We start from the raw sequence: 27170 nt of genomic DNA, 5'->3' as shown, positions 1-27170 counted from the left end.
TCCTTTTCTGTAGAATTGGGGAGAGGCAAATGTCTGATTTGTGGATCTTCAAGAACGTCATGGATAATTGGATGCTTTTTTGGCTTTGTTCCCTTGGATGGGGTCTTGTCTTATATCTAGGGCAAAAAGATATTGCATTGGAGACCCCTTGAGCGCTATTGCAGTGTGTGCTTTTTTTTTCTTCCTCTTTTATCTTATTTTATTATATGTAAAAATACCTTTGCCTACAAGAGTGGAATTTGCTGGCAGATTGAGGTAGAGTAAGCTGGGGTTCAGTAGGAGGGTAGGTGCAAAAGTTCTAAAAAAGTTACTGGTACAGTACAGTAACAACTGCTTGAAAAGCTATGACCAACAAACTGAATGGGTGGACCTGAGGCAAGAGAAGTCACTTTTGTGTATGTAAATATAAAATACAGAGAGCGCTTTCTGCATTGGGAAGTTCAGCAAAACTGGCACACTTTGAAAGATACTGAATTTGGTCTTTGTCATATTAAACAATTCATGCCAAAAGTTCATAAAGACCAAGTTTCCTTTTATTTTATTTTTCTTGGTATGTGGTCAGCATTGAGATATGAGTGTAAATGCAGTAGGATATTAATTCAACTCCCTCCATACATGAGTGCATGCAGAGACTATACTGATTCCAAATTTTGAGTGCCAAAAAAGCAGTGTTGATATTTAACTTGCTCAGTTTTAAGTTAAGATCAAGAGTGAGAACATTTTTAGTGTCTAATCATTATGGATGTTGAAGCTATTTTTATAAAAGGTTTTTAGATATATTAATCTGATATTTTTGTTTTGCAGTATTATGTGCCAAGAATCTTGCAAAAAAAGATTTCTTCAGTAAGTAGAACTGACAGATTTCTAATACTGTATAAATAGCTTTATGGTATTGTTCTCACACTTGTATTTTTAAACTATACATTGTTATTGTCCTAACTTCTATGCATGTCTGTTTCTTTGTGAGAGAGAGTTAGGGATAACTTCCACGTTTGCCAGTAGCATTGGGTTACTATTTAGGTTCATATTACTATATAATGTAGACAGGCAGCCTAAATACAAGACCGGGGGTGGGAGTGGGGACACAATAATTCTAGTCCTGACTCTACCACTGATGTCACTTACCTCTGTGTCTATGTAAAAGAGGCATAATACTGATCTCAAAAGAGGTGGTAACAGTTATGTTTGTAAAGCACTCTGAGGTTATAAAATACCATACAAGTGCTGGAGCCTAAACATCATACCAAAGAGTGCATAGAAATGCATAGATACTAATGAAGGTATTTGTTTAAATGAAATACTGTTTTAACTTAAGCAGTATTTAATGTTTTTTCCCCTAAAGAATTTCAAAATTTGCTACAGGTTAGAATTATGTTAAGCAAATCTGTGTCATAAAAAAAAAATCTGATCCTAGGAATGGAAACTGTATTTAAGTTACAAAAAGAATTTTAGGATAACTGTAAATTTTTCCTTACAAGAATGTTAAAAGCTCATGGCAGAATTGGGATAAAAAAGGAAAACTGAACCAACAAAAAAATAGTACAAAGGTCAAATTATGGTCATCACTTTATTGGTCCTATATAAAATTACAGAAAGGTAGCTTGCTGAAACTTGTGATAGTTTTTTTTCTTTCAGTTTCTGATGCATTAAAAATGTGTGTGTAAGTGTAATTAATAAGTGTGTGTGTGTGTGTATTCAATTATTAATTTGGCACTGTGATTCTAATTGTACCTTTTCTCTCCCCCACATTCCTTCCATAGGACTTCCTGATCCATTTGCAAAAATAGTAGTAGACGGATCAGGTCAGTGCCATTCAACTGACACTGTGAAGAACACATTAGACCCCAAGTGGAACCAGCATTATGATCTGTGAGTTACTTATTCTGTAAAACCATTGCATGATTCTATCTGGAAAGTAAAACACAAGGATAAGCAAGCCACCTTTTTCCCCATCTGTTAGCAAGAAGAGCCACACTTCCTGAGGAAGCTTGACTTTACAATCACTTGCAGTTCTTCAAATGTTTTTGAAGGGTTTTCTTTTTCTTTATGGACACTTTTTAACAAATAATTATTTAGGCATGATTTTAAAGCATCTAGGTGTTTCAAACACAGCATGAAAGCTTTGACTCAAGCTTGGCTAGATTCCTGCATCAAAGTTATTTCCAAACATTCTCCTTGTTGCAGTGATTTAAAATGTTTTCAAAATAATAAACACAGATCTAAAAGAAATAAGTTTGGAATTCATGTGTGTTTATGAGGTTGTCTGTAATTAACCAATGCTGTAACGTTAACATGCTGTGCAAAGTTACAGCACTCTAATTAATGCCATAGCAAGATTAAGTGTTTCTGTATTTATGATAAAGCCGCATGACTAAAATATATAAGAATTCAATCTGCATGGAGCAAAGTGAAAATACTGTAGAATAATAAGAACAAGCTTGAATTAATCTCTTCTAAATATATATTTTTCTAGATATGTTGGGAAAACAGATTCTATAACCATCAGTGTATGGAATCACAAGAAAATACACAAGAAACAGGGAGCTGGCTTCCTGGGGTGTGTCCGTCTCCTTTCCAATGCCATCAGCAGACTAAAAGATACTGGATGTTAGTATTTTTTTTTTTTACATGCATCTTAAAAAATGTATTTTGCAAAAATCCTTGCTATATATTTGAGTTGTGAATATTAACTTTTTTATCTTCAGTTCAATATTTGCTTGGGTTGAGTTTTTTTTAATTGTTTGTTTGCAGACCAGCGTTTGGATCTATGCAAATTAAACCCCACAGATACTGATGCAGTACGAGGCCAAATAGTGGGTAAGAACATTCCTGTCTGTATAAAAAGAAGCAGTTATAGTTCAAACTTACAACTCCTTGGATTAAAACAAGAGTCAGATGGATGCTAAAAGGGAAAAACTTTGAAAGATATTTTTTTTAGCAAACATCATTTCCTGAAGTCACTTATTGCTTCAATCCCCTTTTGTGTTCCTTATACTAATATTAATTAGATGTCCTGGTTACTGTAAATGAACAGGGACTAAGTTAGATCATTTGAAATTTGTTTAATCCTTATCTAAATTGCTTTCTTCCAACTGGTAATTGTAAGGGTAATTGGTATGAATAAGTAGGAATGGAGGATTTTGGTGGTGGTTCTAATACAGCTACTTAGGGTAAACTTTCTCCATGGAAAACAAATTGTACATGTAGGGCCAAGGTGATATATAACAGGAATTCAGTGGTACTATCAACTCTAAAGGAAGATATTGGGATATAAACACTTTGCAGAACACCATTTTTAAGGCACTTTCCTGAGAACACCACCTGACAGTGAATTGTTGTTTTGACATTGCAGTAGTGTGCCTGCCTAGCCATCTCATAGTGTGAGCTGGTGATCTATGACTTGGGGTACTTAACAATTGATTAGACCTTTTTTTTTTTTTTTTTCTCTCTTGCTCTGTTTGGAGCATTTAGCCCAAATTTTACTCTGTGTTTTTAAAATATTTTGAAGTATGCCTTCAACTTAAAGACAAAGGGGATTTGATTGTATTTTTTCCTGACTCCTCTTCACTGAAGGAGGGAATATGTAATTGGCAAAAATTTTAATTCTCCATTGTGGTGACATCTAGTGGTAAATAAAGTTCTAGTTCCGGGCATCCTTGACTCAGTACTCACAGAAGAGATTTAGAACCTTTGTGAATGCTGATAAATAAAAAAGTCCATATTTATAACAAAGTAAATGCTAGCTTGGATTATTCATAGGGAAGAGACAGCCTAGCTTTTGGAGCTGTGATGCTAGTAGTTTGCATTTGGGAAATACTATCCCTTTTTTTAATCAAAAACACTTAATAAAATATTTAGTAGTGCAGATGTGAACTATTGATGATAAAATGCATTCTTGGAATGGCAGGATTTGTCTTCAATTTTCCTCTTTCTATTTCAGTCAGTTTACAGACACGGGACAGAATAGGCTCAGGAGGTTCTGTGGTAGATTGTAGAGGGCTGTTGGAAAACGAAGGGTAAGTATCACATCTGATAATTCTGCTGAGTATTTAGTTTCACTTAATTCCATTCATGGTATTTTTGTATTTTTGTTCATGCTATGTATTACGCTTATGAAGAATAAAATCTGGAATTCTTGTGAATAGTAATTCAGCCAAATTAATTAAGAAATGGTCCTGAGATAGATACGATGTATTTCCAGACCATTTCTTTATAAATTTGTCTGTATTGCTAATCACACAGTTTAATTATATATTTATACATACATGTGTGCGCATACACATAAACATATATTGAATTCTGTGTGTGTGTGTATATATATAATGTGTGTGTGTGTGTGTATATATGTATATATATAAAAAAAAAAAGTTAGGGTATAGTGTGTGTCATAGAAGTTGCAGTTCATTCAAATCAAATAATGGAGAGGAAGAAAATTAGCCCTTTGTATACAAGCCTTTATTGTGTTAATTTTGTGAGCATCCCTGCTTTCAGAACGGTTTATGAAGATTCTGGACCTGGAAGGCCACTCAGCTGTTTTATGGAGGAACCAGCACCATATACAGATAGTACTGGTGCTGCTGGTGGAGGAAATTGTAGGTTTGTGGAATCTCCTAGTCAAGATCAGAGGCTTCAGGCACAGCGACTTCGAAACCCCGAAGTCAGAGGTCATGTACAAACACCTCAGAATAGACCACATGGTCATCAGTCACCTGACCTACCTGAAGGTTATGGTAAGAGTTTCCGGAACTGTACATTTGCTGAAGTCTATTAGAGAGCGTTATATCTAAATTTCCTTAAGTTTAGTATAAAATACATGCTTTACTTGTTAGTACAGGCAATATCTGTATATCTGTAACGGTCTGTATTTAGGGACACGAGATAAGCAGTACAGATATAAACTGAAGAATGGCTGCTTTAGAAAACAGCTACTGCAAGAGACACCTAGCGCTGATAGTAAACTAAACATGAGTTTGTGGTGTGATGCTGTTGCAGAAAAGCTAATGCTAAATTTGAATGTTTATGCATGGCGAGTGCATTTAAAACACTTTTAAACTAGAGTAGTAGTGCTATTTTGCTTTCCCTATGGCATATTTTGTGCAGGATTGAGGCCCATAGTTTAGAAAAGAGCTAGAAACACTATAGGAAAATATAAAGGCAACAAAGAAACAAGGATCAGAGGATAAGATGAGAGGGAGAATTAAATCTTATCTAGGAAAAAAGATGACACCAGATTTGGGAGTGAGGCAATTATCTAGTTTATTTTAAAATAGTAATAATAATCACCACAATAGAAAAGAAGAGAATTAGTTCAAGGCATCGTAATCTGAACTTAAGATATTAGAAATATTAAGAACAGTTGGATAGTGGAACATACTATTGAGTCCAAAGTGAGAGAGAGCAGACTGGATGGCTCAAGTAATCTGTTCTCTCCCTGATTCTGTTGTAAAAGAACATGCTTATAGCTTTAAGAAACTGCTTATAGATTTTTAAGAATTTATAATTTAGAATAATTAAGGAATATTTTCCCTCCTTTATGTAGAACAAAGGACAACGGTACAGGGACAGGTTTATTTTTTGCACACACAGACTGGAGTTAGTACGTGGCATGACCCCAGGATACCAAGGTATGTATTCATAGCTATACAAAGTCAGTTATTTTCATCTTATGGCAGTCAGCTGAATCATTAAGTGCTGATGATATGAAGTGGTTCCTACTCTGAGAGACAGCAGAATAAGGAATCATCGTAGATTTCTTTATTGACTTTAATTCAATCCCCTCAGGTTACTTACTTATTAATTAAAAATTAGCTACCTGCGACTTTTAAATCAAGTAAAAACATCATGTAACCCTTACTGAAGTCACATTGATAAAACATTGATTTGACTTGATCCTTTTAATAAAGTTGCAAATTGCTTTGTTGAATCTGACCTAAAATGTTTCTGAGACTGAGAACCGTTTGAGTGCTCAACTGAGAAAAGCTAAATTCTGCTGGCTTTAAGCTACTGATAACTTCTGACTCCTGAATGGTTGGTTGATGTCTTCAATCATAGTATTTCTCACTTTTTGTGCAATTGAAGCGCAAATATTTTGCCAATTCTACACTCTAGGGGCTTGAAAAATTATTTTTAAAGAACTATTTAAAAGTCTCTTTATTTCAGACCAACAAATTGCAGCTGGGAAAATATGAATCATCCACAAAATTAATTTGATAAAGCCTCTTTAAAGAATTAGCCTGTGCTAATCCAGTCTCTTGTGACTATACATCCATCGCTGGCTAGTTTCCCTGAGGGGATTTGCTTCTCCATAATCTTCCTATAGGCTGTCTGTGCCCCAAAACCTGGAAAGTGAAACTATGAAAGTCTGCAACTTTCTACTCACTGTGCAGACAACATAACTAACTGGAGTAATGCAAGATACTGGATAGAGGAAGCAGAGTGCAGAGACAGGCTTTCAAGAACATTTGTCTTATTTTTTAGCAAAGGTTGTTCTCTCTTTCTTTACCTGTTTTGAAACAAGACTTCATAATCTTGTCCTTGCCATTTAGCACAAATGTACACTAAAAATTGGATGTGATCAGATCAGTAAACTACGGTTTCAGATGCACAGCTGATCTAAACACATAGCCATAACAGAAATCCTTTAGAAAAACCCGATGAAGGCCTGTTCCCTGCTTTTTCCTGCACTAAGGAAGCTTAGAGTATATAAAATGTGCTTTCCTTATAGCCTCACAATCCACTGACTTATGTTCATAATGTATAGCTAGATTTAAGAATATTCCCATTCAGAATATCTGTCAGGCAACATCTTGAATGCTGATAAAATGTGCATCATAGCAGCTATCTAGTGCATTTTTCACTTCCTTATTAATGAGAACAACTTTGCTATCTAAATAATAGTCTTCAATGACTCCATCCCTTTTTTGCCCCTACTAGTATTTTCCTATACTTAGGATGCTGAAGTCCTCTGCCTTTGCAATTCTGCATGTGTAATACATCATGTCAATAGAATTGAAATGTTACCTGTAAGTAAGTGTACTGTCTTCAATAGCACTTGTAAAAAAGTACATTTGAGATTACCTAGAATGAAAAGGAAAATGTTGTCAACAATGCCTCCCTGAATAAATGAGTTCTACTGAAATTAATCATATGGTTAGAATCAGGAACTTGCTAATTAGAAGTGAGAGATCTTCTTGCCTGCTTGTGCCTATTTTTATCACTAACAGTTTCAAAAAGATAGTGGGAATAGTCAGCCACCTCAGTTTTTAATGGTCTGGGTTTTTGAACACTGCAATTTATAGTCTTAAGTTTATGAATGCTGTAGTTTTTTGGGAAGAAGCCCCTTTTAGTGTTTAAAGGAATAGTTGAGTTATCTCCGCTTTTGTACATATCCTGATTTGTCATCTTCCCATGAGAAATCCCTGCATGGTGTTTACGCCATTTGAAAATATTCCCCATTTAATTGCTTAACCAAGTATCCATATTTAGTTCTCAATTATTCTTCAGTTCTAACCCTCTGGCTCCTAATCACTTTTATTGCTGTACTCCGAACTCCTTCCAATTCCTCATTCTTTGTGTTAACGAGATGTTCAGAAATGAATGCAATTTTCCACATGCAGTTGCAAATAGGGTCTATTATCTCACTGCTCTGTGATGATGTACCTCTAAATGTGTAGCCCAAAACTACACTGTCAACACTGACCTTTTTTTGCTGCCATATTGTATTGCAAACTCATGTCTAATTTGCTTTCTGCTATCACTCCAAGGTGTTTATAGTATTCCTGGTTTTCAGATCTATCCCTCCTATTTGAATATCTGGGTTTCTTGCATAACGAATAAAACAGAATGGCCCCCGTCTTACATGGCAATCTCCCCTCGCCTTCATAAACTCCAAGTTTACTCATCTTATTTTCAGAGTAATTTGTTTTTCTTTTAGTTACCAATACTTTCTAACTTTTTTCCTTCTCCTCTCTCTAGAGACCTTAACAGTGTGAATTGCGATGAACTCGGACCTCTGCCACCGGGTTGGGAAGTGAGAAGTACAGTATCTGGAAGAATATATTTTGTAGATCACAATAACAGAACCACACAGTTCACAGACCCAAGATTACATCACATCATGAAGTAAGAACTTCTCACAGTAGAGAATTCATCTTTTAATTTTAGGCTCCTGTGGTTTGAAGTACACCTCTACCCCGATATAACGCTGTCCTCAGGAGCCAAAAAATCTTACCACATTATAGGTGAAACCGCGTTATATTGAACTTGCTTTGATCCACTGGTGCGCGCAGCCACTCCTCCCCCGCCCCCCCCCCTTCCCGGAGCACTACTTTACCGCGTTATATCCGAATTCGTGTTATATCGGGTCACGTTATATCAGGGTAGAGGTGTATCTTTTAAAAATAGCTTAGCTTTTTCTTTGTCCATAATCAGTAAATTTAGATATAATGCTGTAACTCTTTGAGACCAGTATATTTTTTTAAGCCTAACAATAGATACTGTATTTACTACCTCATTTTGGTGCTACTTGTTTTACTTGCATGGAGCACAAGTAAAATGCGATGAGAATGTAAATAACTGTTTCATTTATAAAGCTCTTATGCAAACAGTTTTGTTATGGAATGTCATAGCTCTTAAAGTGGTCTCAATGTTGGAGAAGTCAATGACATTTTTCATCACTGTTCAGTCAGCAGTCAATATAAGCGTTGTACAACAGTGAATAATATTGCCTTTCAGAACTTCTTAATTAATATCATCATCATGAACCATTGAATTTGGAATAGTTGAGTTATCTCAGCTTTTGTACGTATCCTGATTTGTTACAGCCTCCAATAAAAGGCAGCCAGGCTGCAGTAATTACCCTGCTCAATCCACTTTCTGCTTCATTTCAGTATTAATGAAAAGGGAGGCTAACTAGTTCTTTCATTGCCATGACCATCACATTATGCCATATTTTCTACGGCTGTGCTTTTAGAGTAAATGTTATACATTTTTTTCCAAAGCCATCAATGCCAACTAAAAGAACCGAGCCAGCCTTTGCCAGTCCCAAATGAGGGGTCATTAGAAGATGGTGAGGAGTTGCCTGCACAAAGATATGAAAGAGACTTAGTACAGAAATTAAAAGTCCTTAGACATGAACTCTCTCTTCAACAACCACAAGCTGGTCACTGCCGCATTGAAGTATCCAGAGAAGAAATATTTGAGGTATGTAGGTTTGTGCATCACTGGTGAGATGAGAGTCAAATGCTGCTGTTAGTTCTTATGTAAAATTGCTCTTTGGTTACAGTGAATCTGATTCATCCTAGGGTAGACACTGAAGTAACATGGCTAAGGAGATAAAGCTGCCGTAAAACATAAGCTTGGACTACAAAATTGCAGGATTATTTTTCTGACTGAAATTTGTAGCTAGAGAAGTGCAGCTGAAGTACCACCTCAGAGCATATTGAATTATCTGTCTGTTTTTGTTTAACTTTGTCTGGGTAGCAGACCTATCCTATTACCTTCTTAACTCTGAGTTTCAGTTTGTGAGTAGATCCCTAGCTTGTTTGGGGTATTCCCCCCCCCCCTTAGGAGTGTGGGGAGGGTGGGCCAGAAGCTGTCATGCAACTCAACACCGACAGAGTTTTTTAAATGTAGTGCAGCATAGTATGAAAATATAAGGGAATAACATTGAGGAAAACGTTAACTGCTGAGGTTCAAATGTTGACTATAAGGTTGTGATGTTAAGAAAACGTTTTCAGAATGTGCCATACAGAGAGAAGTCTTTGCTGGTGTTTCCACGCTTGTGCAGCTTGTCAGACAAGTCTCACTGAAACCTTTTTTTCTTTCTGTAGACTTTGCAGCAAACTTGACCCTCTTTAGCTAAAATTACAAGCTGTCAAGAATTGAATATGACACTTTCAGATTAATTTGTTAAAATCTAACCAATTTTTCTTTGTGAAATCCCTTAGTTGTATTTCCAGTCCATCTCTATCATTGACATTATTGCTTGTGCTTTTCAGTCATGGAAAGATTTACTTTAATTGGGGAAGTCTCTTATTATTCTAGGAATGAATAACATTAAGAGCATTTGAAGATAGAAAACACATCTGAATGTATAGAATCAGACTCCATGTATCTTCTCCTATTTAACAGTAATACTGGTGGGATGTTATTGGAGTTCACATTGACACCAGCCATGAAATACTCTAATGCATTATACTGGGGAAATCTTGACTCGAATGGCAACCTATATGGTTCTAGTGGTTTATAATAAACTTCTAACCATGGAAAGGAAAGAACTGTCTTCTTTGTAATCTATATAGGAGTCCTACCGTCAAATAATGAAGATGAGGCCAAAAGACTTGAAAAAGAGGCTGATGGTGAAATTTCGAGGAGAAGAAGGCTTGGATTATGGTGGAGTGGCAAGGTGAGACCTGGATTTTTTTTTTTTTTAGTCCTTTCTGTCTGGAATGTTTTAGTTTAACTGTAAAACAGCCTTTAAAATGCTTAGTGACCTACACCTGTTGCCACCACTGACATGCTGTGAGAATTCATCTTTACCCTGACAATGCCTCTGCCTCAATGTTTATTCAGGTCTTAATCACTTCCTGTCTAGACAGATGCTGTTCCATATCTTTTTTATGATTTGCCCAAAATCTCTGCATACAACTTCAGAGGATCCAGAATTATGTAGCTAGACTACTCTCTTGTTCCAGATAGTGGAACTGTATAACCCCCATTACTTTCATCAAGATCCTATCTATCTCCATATTCCATCCAAAAACTGACTTCCCACAAAATTCTGCTTGTAATTTTTCTTGTTTGCTTTATTCCTTTTGGTTTTGCCCCTCCTTTTTCATGTCACATTAATGCGTAACAATTGGAAGCTGCTTTTTTACTGTCTGTGACTCTTCCTTCCAGCACCTCAGTACTTCTGAGTCATTTCCCCTTTAAATATTACTTTAAAACCTTGCTTTTTCTTACAATGAGTCACTTGGTAATACAGTTTGCTTTAGTACGATATCCTTTATGCAAAATATTTACTGTGTGTTTGTTTTGCTGCCGCCTTCCTTCTTGGCTTTTATTACTGGAAGTGTGGGAAAACACAGGTTGAATTGCAGATCATTTTGGAGGGAATATTGTCAACATAAAACTGCCACTTAAGTCTGAAAATTTTTCCTACTATTGTTAGTGATAATACCTAAAAATTTTATAACTGAAGTAGGTTTGAAATAAATCTCTTTTCATTTGGGCATATTTTGTATAATCACACTTTTCTTCCAAATTGTCAGCTTTGTATGGTTGGCACACAGCAAGAGGACTTAGAAGAACATATTTTTAAATAGGAAAATGTGATTGTAAATCTACAACCCATTGGTGCGGCAGATGTATAGTACCTGAAACTACTGAAAACTTTATAAAAAAAAAAAAAAAAACTAATTCAAGTTGATGTCCCTTCAATTACATCATTGGCCCAAAACTGAACATTTCCTCAAAACTCATGTTTGTATGTGTTCTCAAATGTATGCATATATCAATCTGTAATTTTCAAGATTGGGTGCCGAATTAAGGCACCAGTGGGTAAAATGTTCAAAAGCACACAAGTGGCTTACGAGCCTAAAGCTCAAGGAAAGTCAGTGGGGCTTAGGCTCCTACATCATTTAATCAATTACTTGAACATATGACCTAAATCCACATTAACTGCTCAAAAACTTTAATGTATAGTTAAGGTTGCCCAGTGGTGCCTCATACCCTTCCAGATAGCTAGCTCTGCACCAAAAGTTACACACATCTGGAAATATTATGAGCGCCTCAGGTTAGGAGGGCTCCAGTTAATCCATTGATTAAATGACCCAGCAATTTGTTTTCCTTTGATCACACTCAGTTCCATGGTTCAGGTGAAGACTATGAGTTACAATTACATTACCCTAATGGCTTACTAGAGTCTGTTTTTCCCTTTTTATTTTTTTAATTAATGCTAATTTCCTTGACAATACTTCTAAAGTAAAATCAAAATCTGTATGTGAATGAGCCAGACTTTTCCTGGCTTCCTAGAGGAAGCTTTATAGTCCTCCACCCTAGGCAATATAGATGATCAGATTTCTGATAGAATATTGAAAATAAATCATTCAAGACTGTTTGACAGAGTTATAATAAATGTTTGAAATTTCAGTGAAACTTTCACTAAAATCCTGCTTTGTTTGGCAGAGAGTGGTTGTATTTACTGTGCCATGAAATGTTGAACCCCTATTATGGACTCTTCCAGTACTCTACTGACAATATTTACATGCTGCAAATCAATCCAGACTCTTCTATCAATCCTGTAAGTATTAACATTAGGGTAATAATATATGTTAAACTTCAATGGGAGCTCAATCACACTTCTACTTCTGTTAATAATTGTCCAATCTTAAGAGGGTAAACAATAAAGCTTTGTGACGGGATGTGAACTAATGCGATAGCGAGTTTTAGACTGATGTACCGGAAGTAGTGTGTGGTTTATGGTATGTCAGCACTGCTGTGTGCAGTCATGTGAGATTCTTTGGTACTATTAAACACCTGGTCGGTTGAGATTTAGATTTTTAATTTAGATTTTTGAGATTACAAATTTGGTTGATAAAGGTCATAGTGTTGATGTAATAAACTTAGACTTCTTTAAGACATTTGACTTGGTACCACATGACATTTTGATTAAGAAACTAGAATAGTACAGTATTAAACATGACACACTAAATGGATTAAAAAGTGGCTCATGGACAGGTCTCAATACGTAATTATAAACTGGTGATTATCATTGAGAGGGTGTGTTTCTAGTGAGGTATACAGAGATTGGTTCTTGGCCTATACTATTTAATTTTTTTGTCAGTGACCTGGAAGTCATCACTGATCATTTGCAGATGACACACGCATTGGGGGAGTGTAAATAACGCGGTGGACAGGTCACTGATACAGAGTGATCTAGGTTGCTTGGCAAACTGAGCACAAACAATATACTCTTTAATGTAGCTTAAATGTAAAGTTATACATCTAGGAACAAAGAATGTAGGTCATACTTACAAGATGGGGGCCTCTATTTTAGGAAGCAGTGACTGTGAAAAAGACTTGAGGATCATGGTGGATAGTCAGTTGAACATTAGCCCTTCTGTCCAGAGTCACACTGGGAACTAATGTGATCCTTGCATGCATAAATGGGGGAACCTCAAGTAAGAGTGAGGAGGTTATATACCTCTGTATTTGGCATCTGGTACAGTCGCTACTGGAACACTATGTCCAGTTGTGCGGTAAACAATTCAAAACGATATTAATAAACAGGATAGAATTCAGAGAAGTGCCAAGGATACTGGTTAAAGAATTGGGAGCTATGCCTTATAGTGAAAGACTCCGAGCTCAATCTGTTTAGTTTAACAAAGAGAAGATTAAGGGGTGACTTAATCACAGTTTATAAGTACCTACATGGGGAACAAAAATTTGAGGATTGGATATTCAGTCTAGCAGACAATGGTATAACAAAATCCAATGTCTGGGAGTTGAAGCTAGACAGACTCGGACAGGAAATTAATCTTTGGAACAACTTAACAAGGGTCGTGGTGGATTCTCCATCACTTCCGGTCTTGATTTAAAAATTGTATGTTTTTCTGAAAGATATTCTCAGTTCAAACAGAAATTAATTCAGGGAGGACCTCTGGCTGTGTTATGCAGGAGGTCAGACTGGATCAGCGCATATCAAATGCGGCCACTGTGGCTGCATGTGGCCACCAGGGGCTTTTCTTGCGGCCACAGCCTCCTGGGCTGTGATTTAGAGGGAGTTGGGGGGAGAAGAAGCAGTGGCCCCTCCCCCTCCCTGTTGCTCCTGAATGCACTGATACTTGTATGTTTGTTAATATCCCTTTTCACAACAGACTTACTAGCTAGCAATAAATAAATTACAATTATCTGGATGTGTATATTTGCGTATTTATTTGTTTTTCCTAAAGCTAATTAAGTATTTTAGGGAAAAGTATGAGTGTGGCCACCAGCAAGAGTTGGTGGCCACACTCTGAGGCCACCGAATAATTTGTCCTGAGAACCCCTGGTCCCTTCTGGCATTATAATCCTATGAATCTAGAGTAAACCCTTGTGTATTTTGTGATTTTAGATGTTGTTGCTGCACTGATGCAGACCCCTAGCATAGGCATGATTTACACCTCATGCAGTTAAATCAGTGACTAAAATCCCAGTGTTGACAAGTTATAGGTGGCACTGTGCAAGAGGATGTATTGGAAGAAATTTGGCCTCGGGTTGAAAAAGCCTACTCCTTAAAAACTGAGGCAAACCTGCAAGCATAAGCAACATGTGGATGGTCTAGAACTGGATGAAATTTGCCAACTTCCAACAGAAGAAATTATCAATAAGAGTTGCGGGTGAAGCTGATATTCTACAAGACAAGCATTTGATTTGTTTGGATTTTCCCTTCTGCTTTTATTTCTAATGGGTTTCTTTGGGTTCATATTCTTGCATTTCCTTTTTCGATTTTGGACCCTTCAGCTGGTGTGTGGAGACCTTTCCAAATTAAGTTGACCCAGTTAATTCATTGGATATTTTCTGTAACCTCTTATCATTAAATGGCTCTTTTGTGCTTGGTCATATGACTGTAGGTGAAAGAATGACTCTTTGGATATGTCTACACTGCAGTGTAAGCCCAAGGTTAATGGGACTCACATCAGCTGACTCTGGGTTAGAGAACCCAGGGCTTGCTCATCTGCACTGATTGTCAACCGTACATTAAGAATTTTCTATCCCAGGCTTGAACTCAGAGCTCTGGTGTCCGCAGTGCTGCGTACAGGCCTGAGTCCCATCAACCATATCCCAGACTTTCCAGTGACTCCTGAAACGTGGCAGCTTTTAGCCCTTTGACCATGGTGCACTGTGGGGAAACTTGACTGTCCACCCTGCATGTTACAGGAAGTTTGAACAGCCAGCTAATGCATCCTGCCAATTAGTCATTTTGGTCTGTGCGCTCTCAGCTATCAGAACCAGCAACATGGAGGCAGCACTTCTATTGCTTGTGCTTTCACTCCTGTGTCAGGAAACAGGCAGAGCTTCTGTGAGATGCTGGTGGACATTTCAGTGGTGTTTTCTGGTCCACCAAAGGCACCTGATAGAGCTTATGATGGAGGCGGAGGAAGAAAACAAGGAGAACACAAACATGGTAGATTTAAAGAGGCTGATGCTGCACATGACATTCAGTACAGCTGCTGATGTCCCCTATGTAGATCAGCTCTTCTGGAGCAGAGCCACAAGCGTAGATTGGTGGGACCACATCATCATGCAGACAGGGGATGACCAGCACTGGGTTCAGAATTTTCACATGAAGAAAAGCTACATTTCTGGAGCTTTGTGGGCAGCTTGCCCTACTCCCCCAGCATCAAGCCACACACCTGAGGACAGCCACGCTGGTCCAGAAGCAGGTTGCTGTAACACTCTGGAGGCTGGCTACCCCAGACTGCTACAGGTTCTTTGCCAACCAGTTTGGTGTTGGAAAAATCAACTGTGAGTAAAGCGGTGGCAGAGATTTCTGAGGCAATCAGGTGTGTGGTTTACTCCAGCGTGTTGAGCATACTAGATATTCCTGAAGTAATTGCTGGCTTTGAGAGAATGGGGTGTTCCTAGGAGTGAGGGTGGGGCATCAAAAAGCTCCTCCAAGTGTGGCCCCAGTTTGTGCTGCTCCTGAGGCAAAGCCTCCTCTGGGCCCAGTTTCAGCAGCGGTCTCATTTCGCTGGCCTCACTCACTTCTTCTGTTCAGTCTCCGTTGCAAACACAGAAGGCTCTCTGGTGTGTTTGCAGCTCACTGACCCACCAAGCTGCTGTGCTACAAGTGGGAGGGGGGCAGATGCTCCCATTTCCCTGCAGTCAGCTGGCGGTTCTTGGGATAGAGAAGACAAAGGAAGTTGACCCATGGGATTGTGGGATATTTTTGGTGGACTTCTAGGACTTCAGTCGGGAGGCTGCATCTACACTGCAAAGCAGAAGGGTTTGAACCCTCCAGTACTGCAGGAACCTAGGACTATAGGTCTGAGCCAGAGTCTGAGAGAGTTGTGTGTAGACAGAAGGGGATATGGGCTCAAACCTGAGTGAGCCCAGGCTTACATAGCAGTATAGACATACCTTGGTGCCCAGCAGGTTGCAAATCCTTGGATACCAAGTCATTGCTACTAGCATAAATATAGCCACAAGGTGTCAGCATTGGACTGCTTTTCCAATGATTTATTCTTTTTCTTCTGTGTCCCCTGCAGGATCACTTGTCATATTTCCATTTTGTTGGTCGGATAATGGGTTTAGCTGTGTTCCATGGACACTACATCAATGGGGGTTTCACAGTTCCCTTCTACAAACAGCTGCTGGGGAAACCCATTCAGCTATCTGATCTGGAATCTGTTGACCCAGAACTGCACAAGAGTTTAGTTTGGATTTTGTAAGTACTATTCATTTACCAAGTACTTAACTATAGAAGACTGAGCACCAGACCTCAGGGGTAGTAAGATATCACATTAAAAGAGAGCCTTCACAGTGGAGCAGGTTTTGCAAAAACACTCTATTTCCTAGCCTCTGCTTCCCCATCCAAGAATTCAAGGTACTTGTGAAGGAAAGCTCTTATACAAACACCACTCAGCTCTTGCTGGATCCTTCAATGAAATCATAACCTTGTCCTTAGTCACCTAATGTTTAGTTGTGGAAATTATTTATATCAAAATCTAATGAATTCTGTGTGTGATTGCTTGGGAAACAACCAGTGGGGGAGCATGCCCTTGATTCTACTGCTTTAGACATATATAAGAAATTATCTTTTATATTCACATCCTCTTAGATTTAGTCAGATATATTTGAAGGAATTTCAAAGTTTCATTGGTCATAAGGCAAATAATTTTTATCAATGCAGCTTTTCCTTTTATGTTCTAATTCATGGTCAATTCACCAGCAGTGCAGAAAGTTACATGATCTTCCTAATACTTTGTGTTGAAATATGGCAAAAAATCAGTTAATTTTATTTTAAATTTAACAAATTAACTGTCTGTTTACTAGCAGGGTGTGGAGAGAAAAGGGAAACTAACACATACGTTGGACTTCTGAAACCCACAAGGCTATACACGAGAGAGGCAACTTAGGAAACAGTAAATGTAGGGCTTGTGAAAGATGGGAGATGGACCCTTCACTCCACAGATTAACTTAAGTGTTCAATAAATAACTGGTCTGTGTGCATCAACAGATTGGAAAAAACTGACATTCTTTTCCCATTTTCCTTTTAATTGACAGAGAGAATGACATCACCCCAGTGTTGGACCATACTTTCTGTGTGGAACACAATGCTTTTGGGCGCATTCTGCAGCATGAGCTCAAACCAAATGGCAGAAATGTTCCTGTTACAGAAGAGAACAAGAAAGAATATGTCAGGTACCGCAGGAAGAACCAGCTGCCCAAAACATGACGGGAAGGGGTTGGAGAAGATGAGTTCTTTATACAGTTCTTAGGATCTGAAAAGTGAAGTAATGAAGAGGTGCACATTAGGAGGGAGATCTGAAAATTGTTTTTAGTGAACAAGTGTATGTTTTGTTTAGGACTTGGAGGAAAAGAGATTCTCAGAGAAAAAGCACATTGGGAAATCCTTTGCTTTCCTGAAAGTTCCCATTTCCAGCCCATCACAACCACTTGTGTCCATTATAATGACTCTTCCTTAGTCTAGGAAGGAATGAAGACCTTTCTCTGAGCAAGTAAACAGCGTTCCTTCAATCAGGAAGAGCAAATTATTCCTTGGCACTTAAGTCCCTGCAAAGCCATTGGAGTGAAGGGCCAAGTTCTGTCCTGAGTTGTGGTTCTCTGCATGGCAGCAGTTTCTGCTGGCACTAAATCAGTCTATTCTGAAGGATAATAGGTCTAAGTGTCTTCGATTTGGGGACATTTTTGCTGCGGGATTTATAAGGTATATAGATTTATGGATTTTAAGGCCAGGAGGGGACTAATATGACCACACCAGACCCACCTTCTATTTAGCAATATGGGAAGAGCAGGGTGGTCATGACCCCCTGGTTGAGAACCCATCATCTAATCTGATCTGCAGCATTGCACAGTACATAGAATTTCATCCAGTAATTCCTGGATGGTGTCCAATAACTTGTGTTTGAGCTAGGTCATCTCTTTTTAGGAAAAAATTCAAAATCACACCTATATCAGATGTAGAGAGCAGGTTCATATTTCTCCCTTAGTTGTTTATCATCATACATATTAATTCATTGCTGCTTTCAGTTGACTTCTGTCCTCTTACTGGTGACATTGAAAAACATGACGAAAATCATTTTGGGATTAGATTTCTGAGCTGGCTTTTAGCAAACATGTCTAAAAGTGGTGATAGGTATTTGAAGGGAGACTGATGGTTGAGGGCAGAACTTTAAGATTTTTTTTTCAGAAAATCTGCAACACCTAAGTATAGAATAATACTTTTTTTTTTTTTGGATGCATTTCAAACATTAATTTACTGCTTTCCTTTAGGCTGGGAATACAAATGCTCTGAATTGATGGGAGATGTAATGAATGATACAAACAAGATCCAGTGACCTATTCACAGTAGCTAGTTAGTGCTGACTTTTCTGGCCTGATTTTGTATGAAGTCTTCATCTTTATATACCTTCCTGGCATATCAATGTAATTTGTATACGTGCCATAAGAGCTAGGAGCAATAAACAGCTTTAAAAAAGTTAGTTCTTGTTTTCTTTGTGTTGATACGGAACTGGTAATTACGGAAGGAAAATGGACAAAAAAAAGTTTTCCATAAACACAACGTGTCTATCCAGACCATAATAGGTCCTTGACCAAACTTTCCCACTCTGATCATATAAAAAAGCCCAGTTCTATCCAGCATATTGCTCCTAACTTTCTGTTTTGGGCTTTTTCCCCCCCCAGGTTGTATGTAAACTGGCGATTTATGAGAGGAATTGAGGCACAGTTTCTGGCTCTACAAAAAGGCTTTAATGAACTTATTCCTCAACACTTACTAAAGCCTTTTGACCAGAAGGAGCTTGAGGTACACGTGTTTATTCATTCGGAATGACTTTATTTTGTGATCAGGATGACCTATGAGCAAATGTTTAGAGTATTAATGTAAAAATAGTTTTGCCCTTTTCAATTATAACGAACAGTACCAGAAAGCTGGGTCATTTTAATCATAGTTGCTAGTTTGTTCTGGCTTTTTTGTACGTGTGAGATACTAGCATTACGGCTAGGGCTATCTAAAATGGGAGATGGTAAAAATACATGTTGCCTAAACAAGGGCTAATGCTGGACGTGGACAGTTTTGTTTTTTTTCAGCAATAAGATTGATTCTATATTGCAGATCGCACAAACAATGACAGATCCTAGCTTGTTAGTCTCCTCAGAAGAGCTTGTCTTCTGTAATAATTTACAATCCAGGTCATTTATTGACACTACATAGAGCAAAGATTAGAGCACTTTAAAATGAAAGCAGAAAATTTAAGTATAGAATATACAGAGAAGACCTGGGCCTGTTACTTTAAACCTGAATTTCAAAATGCAGCCACTTAAAATGGTATTTTTTTTCTTTGCATCACATTTATTTATTTCTGTTTTCTGTTCCTTCAGTGCAAATGTTTGCTCCCTTAATAGAAAAGCAGATGTTCTCAACTTGTAGCTTGTGGACCATGGGTGGTCCTGGAAGCACTTGCTAGCAATTTGTGGCAGGCCAGCTAGTCACATAAGGCTATTTCTTGTTTCAGCCTTCTAAATTGCCCTGAAAGGCAAATAAAAAATGCATTAAAAACTTTGTGATATTTTCCTTGTAAACAAATGTTGCCATTGCCACAATGTTAAATGAGTGTGAATGAGAGGGAAGGGGGTCTGCAAATCCTGGCACAAGACAGATCCATGAGACAATACTCTTTTAAAATGGGGTCCACCGCCTGAAACAATTGAATACCTTTGGAATATACTATATCCGGGATCGGCAACCTTTGGCATGTGGCCTGACAGGGAAATCTGCTGGCGGGCCGGGGCTGTTTGTTTACCTGCAGCATCCGCAGGTTCGGCCGATCGCGGCTCCCACTGGCCGCGGTCCCCCGTTCCAGGCCAATGGGGGCTGCAGGAAGCGGCGTGGGCCAAGGGATGTGCTGGCTGCTGCTTCCCGCAGCCCCCATTGACCTGGAGCGGCGAACCGTGGCCAATGGGAGCTGCGATCGGCCAAACCTGCCGACGCTGCAGGTAAACAAACCGTCCCGGCCTGCCAGGGGCTTTCCATGATGGACCGCGGGCCAAAGGTTGCAGATCCCTGGACTATATCATTCATTTTAAGCAATTCCAGTTGGTTGGGACCTTGGCCTATCATGACTTCTTCCCACTACTCAGCATTCCATTTTCACTTATGGAAGAGATCTGAGGAATTTGTTTTGTAGTCTATATTAGAGATGATAAACAGAATATTGCATAGAGATATATATGCCATGGCACAGTTGGCAGTGATCTAGTAAGAGCTCACAAATTAAGCAGGGTTTGGCTGTAGTCATTAGTGGGATGGAAGACCTCCAGATAAAATGCAGTGCTGATTCAGTAGGTGACACTTTTGTCTAAGTCTGAAGCTCTGGTGTAGTGTAAGGAATCACATTATGCTTTTCAGGTTACATGTTAAAAAAACAAACAAACAAAACTAGTGATAATTAAAGTAGAGGGTTGGCTTTGGTTTCTTCTCCAAAACCCAGTTTAGGTAATTGCATTCACCTACCTAAAATCCACTTGCCGTTTCAATTGGAGAGAGTATTCACCTCCTGTCCTGAGCTGTTTAGTAGCATTACTATATACTGTGCACCAGAAAAGTTTTTCGTTGTGGGTAAAATGATTTGTGTATGTGCAGTATATTACAGTTTGTAAAGCATGTTGGGGTAATAGATATTAATGTAAGATGTCATTTCAGTGCTTGTTGCTTTAAAGTGTTTTTAAAATTATTTAACAGCTAATAATAGGAGGCCTGGATAAGATAGACCTGAATGACTGGAAGTCAAACACGCGTCTAAAGCACTGCATGGCAGATAGCAATATCGTAAAGTGGTTCTGGCAAGCCGTGGAAACGTTTGATGAGGAAAGAAGGGCGAGGCTGTTACAGTTTGTGACTGGGTCCACACGTGTCCCTCTTCAAGGTTTCAAGGCTTTGCAAGGTGACTGATGTGGAGTCTGAGTTAATGCATCGTCGGAGAAGGCAGTAAAAGTTGTTCCATATTCACTGCACTATAATAGTAGCATGTCAATATGTGGCACTAGAATTTAGTAATCTAATTACTGAAACCCTGTCCTTGAATTGAAGTTCTCATTTGTCAACACCTCTGCCAGTAATGGACAGTTAGCAGTTGCCAGTAGTGATATGCATTGACAAGTCTGTATTCTTGTTATCAGGTAGCAGTTTAGTTGGTGTCACCACTAGTATGTGCCAGTCTCCTGAGAAGACTATTGTCTAGACGGGTGTAGTTAAAATCATTGTATATACAACCACTGTATATTTTAGTGCATGAAATTTACAAATCTAATTGGGTTCCTGAATGCACATGAACTACTTGGACTGTTTCTTAAATGAAGATTTTATACCCTGACTCAATACATTTGCTATAAGTATTTTTATTAGACTTTGAATGTATTTCCAGAAATTGCCTATTTCTGGCAACAGAATTTCAGTGTATTAAGCAAATTAGGAATGGGCCCATTACATATACATGTTGGCTGAGAATAAATGGAGCCTTGCAGCCATAGTGTGTATGAGCATCTCCCAAGTGCTGCTTGCCCTACCACCTCTCCCATTTTGAGAACGGGGAAGCTCTTTAAGTAAAAACCCATGTTTTCTGAGAGCCATGTTGGGTGATATCTTTGTTCTTAACAACTCCAGCTACCTCCCCAAAACCCCTGGGCCAACTCTGCACTGACTGGTATGCACAGTTAACCTCTGGTACATTCCTGCTTGGAACTGAAATTAATCCTCCTCCTCCCCACCCCGCCTCCCGCCGTATTTGGCAATTTCATTATGTATTATAACTGTTGCTGAAGTGCATTAACTAGAATGTCTGTCTGTAAGGTTCTACAGGCGCTGCAGGACCCAGGCTGTTTACCATCCATTTGATAGATGCAAATACAGACAACCTTCCAAAAGCCCACACTTGGTAAGATGAAGATGTTATTAAAATCTGCTGCCTCTTGCGTTGGTGCACAGGATATTCATTTATCTCCATTTGTCCAGTCAAGTCTTCACAGATAAAAGGATACACATTACAAGAAATAATCTTCAAAGACAATGATTCAATAATTCCATGTATTCCTTGTGCAGCAGTACAGTAATGGTGTTCTTGCATGTACATTTAGCTGTAAAATTAGAAAAAAAAGGCACTACTAATACGTTATATACAGAACTGAACTTCAAGAGAATCTGAGATTAGCTTTTGCATAGAACTACTCACACGCTCATGTACAGGAAGCCATTTTAATAGGTACCCTAAATATTTTGGCATTTGGAACCAAAATGTGGGAAAACTCTTATTTTGAAGCAACACTTTCAGTAAATTAACCACTTAACTGCTTCCCTAATATGCCTCATACTTGGGGCAAAGTATACACCCAGTGCTTCCCTGTATATTAGGCACACTACTATCTGACATTCCATTGGACCATCAGCCCCTCAGAAAGAAGTAGCATTGTCCGATACAGGAAATGCTTTGGATTCAGTAACTTCTTCCCTTATTAGGTATTAATAGGCAAGAAAAAAGTTAGTGTTACCGTGACTAAAACAATGCTTCAAAATGCTTTGGACGCTAACCAGAGGCACTGTAGCCTGGTGTCTTTTTTACATGTTGCAAGTGTTTTCAGTTCAAATATTGCATGGGAATGTGTGTATTTTTATTGAAAGCTTTTTACTTTATTCCACCATTAGAATTATTATTATTATTATTATTATTATTCAAAAAAAATCAAACATTTTACGTGTGAATGCTAAATTTTTATTTTAAAAAGTGTAGCCATATTAGAGGCAATATTTAAAAAAAAAAATAGGTAAAGGGTAACATGGAATAGTGAAGTTAAACAAGCTCAAATGCTAACAGAATTCCTTTCCCCCAGTTCACAGCTCCCCCGTGCAGGTTCATGAACTATAGGAAAAGGTGCTAAATTAGCCCTAATCTTGTTTAATTTGATCACTGAAACAGCTAATAATTTTCACTTCTGCCACGGTTCATTTTATAGAGTACGTCTTTAAACATGGGTGAGCTAGGTTTTTGCAAGTGAAATGTTTTGGGTCATATACAGCAATGTTCATACTGTTATTTTCATTTTGTTTAGCTTTAACCGGATTGACATTCCGCCTTATGAGTCATATGAGAAGCTTTATGAGAAGCTACTGACAGCCGTGGAAGAGACATGTGGATTTGCTGTGGAGTGAAGAGGCAACCAAAGGAAACAGACACTAGCTCATGGACCACCAGATCAAAAGCTAGAAGAAGCTTGCTGTGAACTTCCTGCTAAGCTGTCTGAAGCATTGGAACACTAGACAACTTAGAGAGATGGGGTTGTTTCCCCTCCTTTGTTGGTGGGGGGAGGGGGCTTTTGGTGGTGGTTCCCAGCCATTTTCTCCCCTTTGTTACAATAATCCCCACCCTCTTCTTCCATCCCCATAAAATGAAATGCAGCCAAGTTCAGCATTTGGCTTTGATTACACCAGATATTCTGCTAGACTTGTAACACATATTGTGATAGGGTCAATGACCTGTGGTCTTTTTATAGGAGTATCAATCTGTAGTTGAGTATCTGAGCTTGGTTTGCTGAGGACTTGCAACTGGTAGGAGTACCTGGCTATTTTGTCTTAAAGCAAGTTTGAGCCTCTTGTAGAGTCCAGCAGCTATTGACTATCTGACTGGCACTGGAATTCAGAATTGCACGTTTTAAACACCTGTTAAACAAACAAACTTCTAGCAGAAAATAAAACTCCATATGCACGTGTAACGGAAGTTCTGCCTTAGCAGGAAGCTCTCAGTGAAAGTAGTGGTTCACATCTAGAAAAATGAAGGAATCCGGGGCAGCTTAATTGGTGTATATTATTTCTTTTTGGATGTCCTGGTTGAAATTTAATTGTTTTGCACATGGGAAAAATATTTCTCCTGCAGATTCACTTACCATAGTCTGTCCAAATTTAAGTACTTTGCAAAGAAGCTTGGTAAAGAGAAAGCAAACAGACAAAATTTTCAAATCAGATAAATCCAAAAAGCTGTGATTTCTGTGCCACTGTTTTATCTGAGAGACACTTGTGAGTTGAAATTCTAAAAGATTTTATGAGGAAATTGCTAAAAGCTAAGCTAATGGAACAAAGTTCTGTTCTTAAGTCATAAGCCTTGTGAAAGGTGTATTTGAGGGGAAGGTAAAAGGATAACTATATAGTGAATAAAGTCTAAACTTTACGTAAAGCTATTGGAAGGTTTTATCTTTTAAGTTCTATAGAAATGGAAATTACTCCAGAGTGCCACATATGGAATTTTTTCCACTGTCTGAAACTAATGTTAAAGGTTGGTACTCTAACTCATTTGCTAAAATGGATTCCCAGTGCAAGGGGAAACCAAAGCAAATCAAGTACTTGGGTCAAATAACATTTCTTCCAATTTGCACACCAAGATAAGACAGTATTTTAACAAAATAACATGACTTCATAAAGAGCAAGTTAGCCATCAAACATGTCTAAACATAAGTAAAGCAGACTTGCTTTGTATAGGATTTTCTTTGGCAAGTCTGATTTTTAGAGAGATTCATTACTGAAACATTTAACAGATGTTATGTTTATGGAATAGTGCATTGGAATTCAGCTGTGGGTCAGAGATTGTTCTTAGAAAATGTCTACTGGAATATTTCTATTTTGTCTTTTTTAATTGAATTTGATAATAGCTTTAAACTGTGATAGGACAAAAAGTTATATACTTGTCAAAATCCTGGAATCTTCCCCCTTTGTTTTATTTTCCATTGACCATAATTCTTGTGATTTGATGTTGGGACTGTCAGAATTGCATTCCAAGTATGAAATTGTATAATTTTGTGAGATTTGCACAGTTTGGCTATAGAAGCTCACATGGCAGGATTTTGTAAGAAAGACATGTTCAGACAGTTGTACGTAGGGTCTTTAGAATCTAGTGGCACTTAAGGACTAGTTTCTGCATTATGGGTTATTGGGCATAGAAGGAGAAATTGTGTGACATTTGCAGTAGAGGGAAAAATGCAACTTTCTGCAGCCGCACGTCTGTGCAGTCTTGCATTGGGTAACATAATTCCACTAGCCCTGGCTTGTTGAAAATGGCTATGAAATCAGTCACTGCCAATGGAATGTATTTAACCTTTCAGTGCATTTGTATGTGCAATATACCATAGGCAGATAGGAAAAATCCAAAATAGGTTGTTGCCCAAAAATATTGTATGCAGTCTCATGTTGTGGTTTTTTCACTGAAAGGGCTAACAATAAATAAATAAAATCCACCACCTTCACACAAAGCACAGCTGGCTCTCTAAAACCAAACAAGGTGAGGATGGAGGGCTCTCAGTCCAGAGAACTGCAAGTCAGCAAGCAAGTTAGCATGTGATAGTACATCTCTCTTAGATCAACACTTCGTTGGTTGCACAAAATAGGCAAGGATTTCAGTTTTGTCAAGTCTGTTTTTGTATACTGAAAAGCCTTGCGAATGTCCCTCTTCCATGCTGGCAGCAGTGGGGAGAGGGAACTGTCCTCTAAATTACTTTATATCCTTCTGTATGTTAATGTGTGAGGCAGGCCTTAAAACTGTCTGGATGGAGAAAAGAAGATAGGCAAGTGTGGATTTAAAACAATGCTTGGTTCTGCCTAAGACTCACTATTCTGGCTTCACATCTGGGTTCATGGCCAAGACATTGTGAGAGACAAGCAGAAAGTTGAGAGGGGACGGTGCTGGAGGGAACTTAGTCGTTGATTGACTGAGGTTTTTACTGAGTGTGTTCTTGTCACCTCTGACACCCAGAATTTTAAAGCATGTTCTTTCCCTTGTGGTCTGCCAGCATGAAGAAGATGGAACATGTTCTCTACAACAACTTCCAGTATTTGAACTGGTTGGTTGTTTACAGACTTGCCCAAAGAATAACACAGAAAAGTTTACCGTTCACATTTCACCATCACCCATCTGCCTTGTACACAAATACATTTTGGAGCAGACCTGAGGAAAGTGCAAGTTACATCTTCTGAATTATTTCTTGTACCTATTCCAAAAGCAAATTTAGAAACTGCTCCAGTGGTACAGATGTTCAGTACTTGCCCTGATATTGCTTATCAGCCGATCCTATACACTCAGGGATGTAGGAGACCACCACTCTGCTTGTGTTTTAAATCGGGAAGAAGTGAGACTGCGTTATGAATGTTAGAGTTAACTTGGGCATTATGTTTGACAGAGCCCTGCTTTAAAAGGCTGCTTGTTGGTTGAGATGGTGAAATCAAAGCTTACTCAGCTGTACATTTTTAGTTCAAGTCAAGGAAGGTGGTTTTGAAATCTAGCAGATTTCGTACAAGTAAAGACCCCGCCACCGCACACTCTGTACCCAGTGCCCAGGGTCAGTGCTGTGTAGCACAGCAGGCTCCCAGAAACACAGCATATGTGATTCTGTTTTTAATTTGTTAATTTTTGTTCCTTGACCACTTTATAATGTATTTTTAATTTATTATTTTGTAATGTCTTGTTTAAGTATTGCTGCTATCCTTGTTATTCTTCCCACTGTTTTTATTGCAGATTTATTTTGTGAAAGTTGTACACTAAAGTTTCATTTTATGTCTAAATCAAAGTATTTAAAGAAATACTACTTCTATTTAATGTGGTTATGGAACCAGCTGGAATAAACAGTGATTGTATAGTAGGCTGGACCCAGGAGGTCATGTTCATTTTTGTTACATATGCAATAAACTCACAACTTTAAACTCTTGGTATCTACCATTTTGTTTATCAAACTGTGGATAAGGCAGTGACGATTGTGACTAAGGGAGTGATATCAATTAGCCCATATTTGGGGAATCGTAGAACAGTAGAGAAGGCAACAAAGAAACGGGTTGAAATGCCACTAAACTGAGTATTTAGCAAAGCTTACAGTAGAACCTAAGACATGTTTGACAGTCTGCGTCTATAATGGTTTTC

General features: G+C 38.3%; 1 protein-coding gene across 4 annotated transcripts in view; it reads left to right on the top strand.

Annotated features, from left to right (window-relative positions):
• The window catches only part of SMURF1 (SMAD specific E3 ubiquitin protein ligase 1), a 62354-nt gene extending 35398 nt beyond the window's left edge, over positions 1-26956 (top strand). For 2 of the 4 annotated variants that reach the window (XM_008164720.4, XM_065560152.1), the window contains exons 2-18: positions 805-843; positions 1761-1869; positions 2474-2607; positions 2752-2817; positions 3941-4016; positions 4492-4730; positions 5540-5624; positions 7975-8121; positions 9000-9201; positions 10302-10405; positions 12187-12301; positions 16251-16429; positions 17269-17406; positions 18910-19030; positions 20966-21167; positions 22073-22157; positions 23326-26956. In XM_008164720.4, coding sequence (XP_008162942.1) covers positions 805-843; positions 1761-1869; positions 2474-2607; positions 2752-2817; positions 3941-4016; positions 4492-4730; positions 5540-5624; positions 7975-8121; positions 9000-9201; positions 10302-10405; positions 12187-12301; positions 16251-16429; positions 17269-17406; positions 18910-19030; positions 20966-21167; positions 22073-22157; positions 23326-23425 — 2141 coding nt within the window. In that variant the 3' untranslated portion in view covers positions 23426-26956. The remainder of the gene's footprint in view (positions 1-804; positions 844-1760; positions 1870-2473; positions 2608-2751; positions 2818-3940; positions 4017-4491; positions 4731-5539; positions 5625-7974; positions 8122-8999; positions 9202-10301; positions 10406-12186; positions 12302-16250; positions 16430-17268; positions 17407-18909; positions 19031-20965; positions 21168-22072; positions 22158-23325) is intronic. The other 2 variants (XM_008164721.4, XM_042853117.2) reach the window with 2 other exon arrangements.
• Positions 26957-27170: the final 214 nt, after the last annotated feature.

This window comes from Chrysemys picta, chromosome 10 (assembly GCF_011386835.1).
Source record: "Chrysemys picta bellii isolate R12L10 chromosome 10, ASM1138683v2, whole genome shotgun sequence".
NCBI lineage: Eukaryota > Metazoa > Chordata > Testudines > Emydidae > Chrysemys > Chrysemys picta.
Note: the sequence above shows the minus strand (reverse complement) of the source record. Positions and strands in the feature narration are given on the sequence as shown.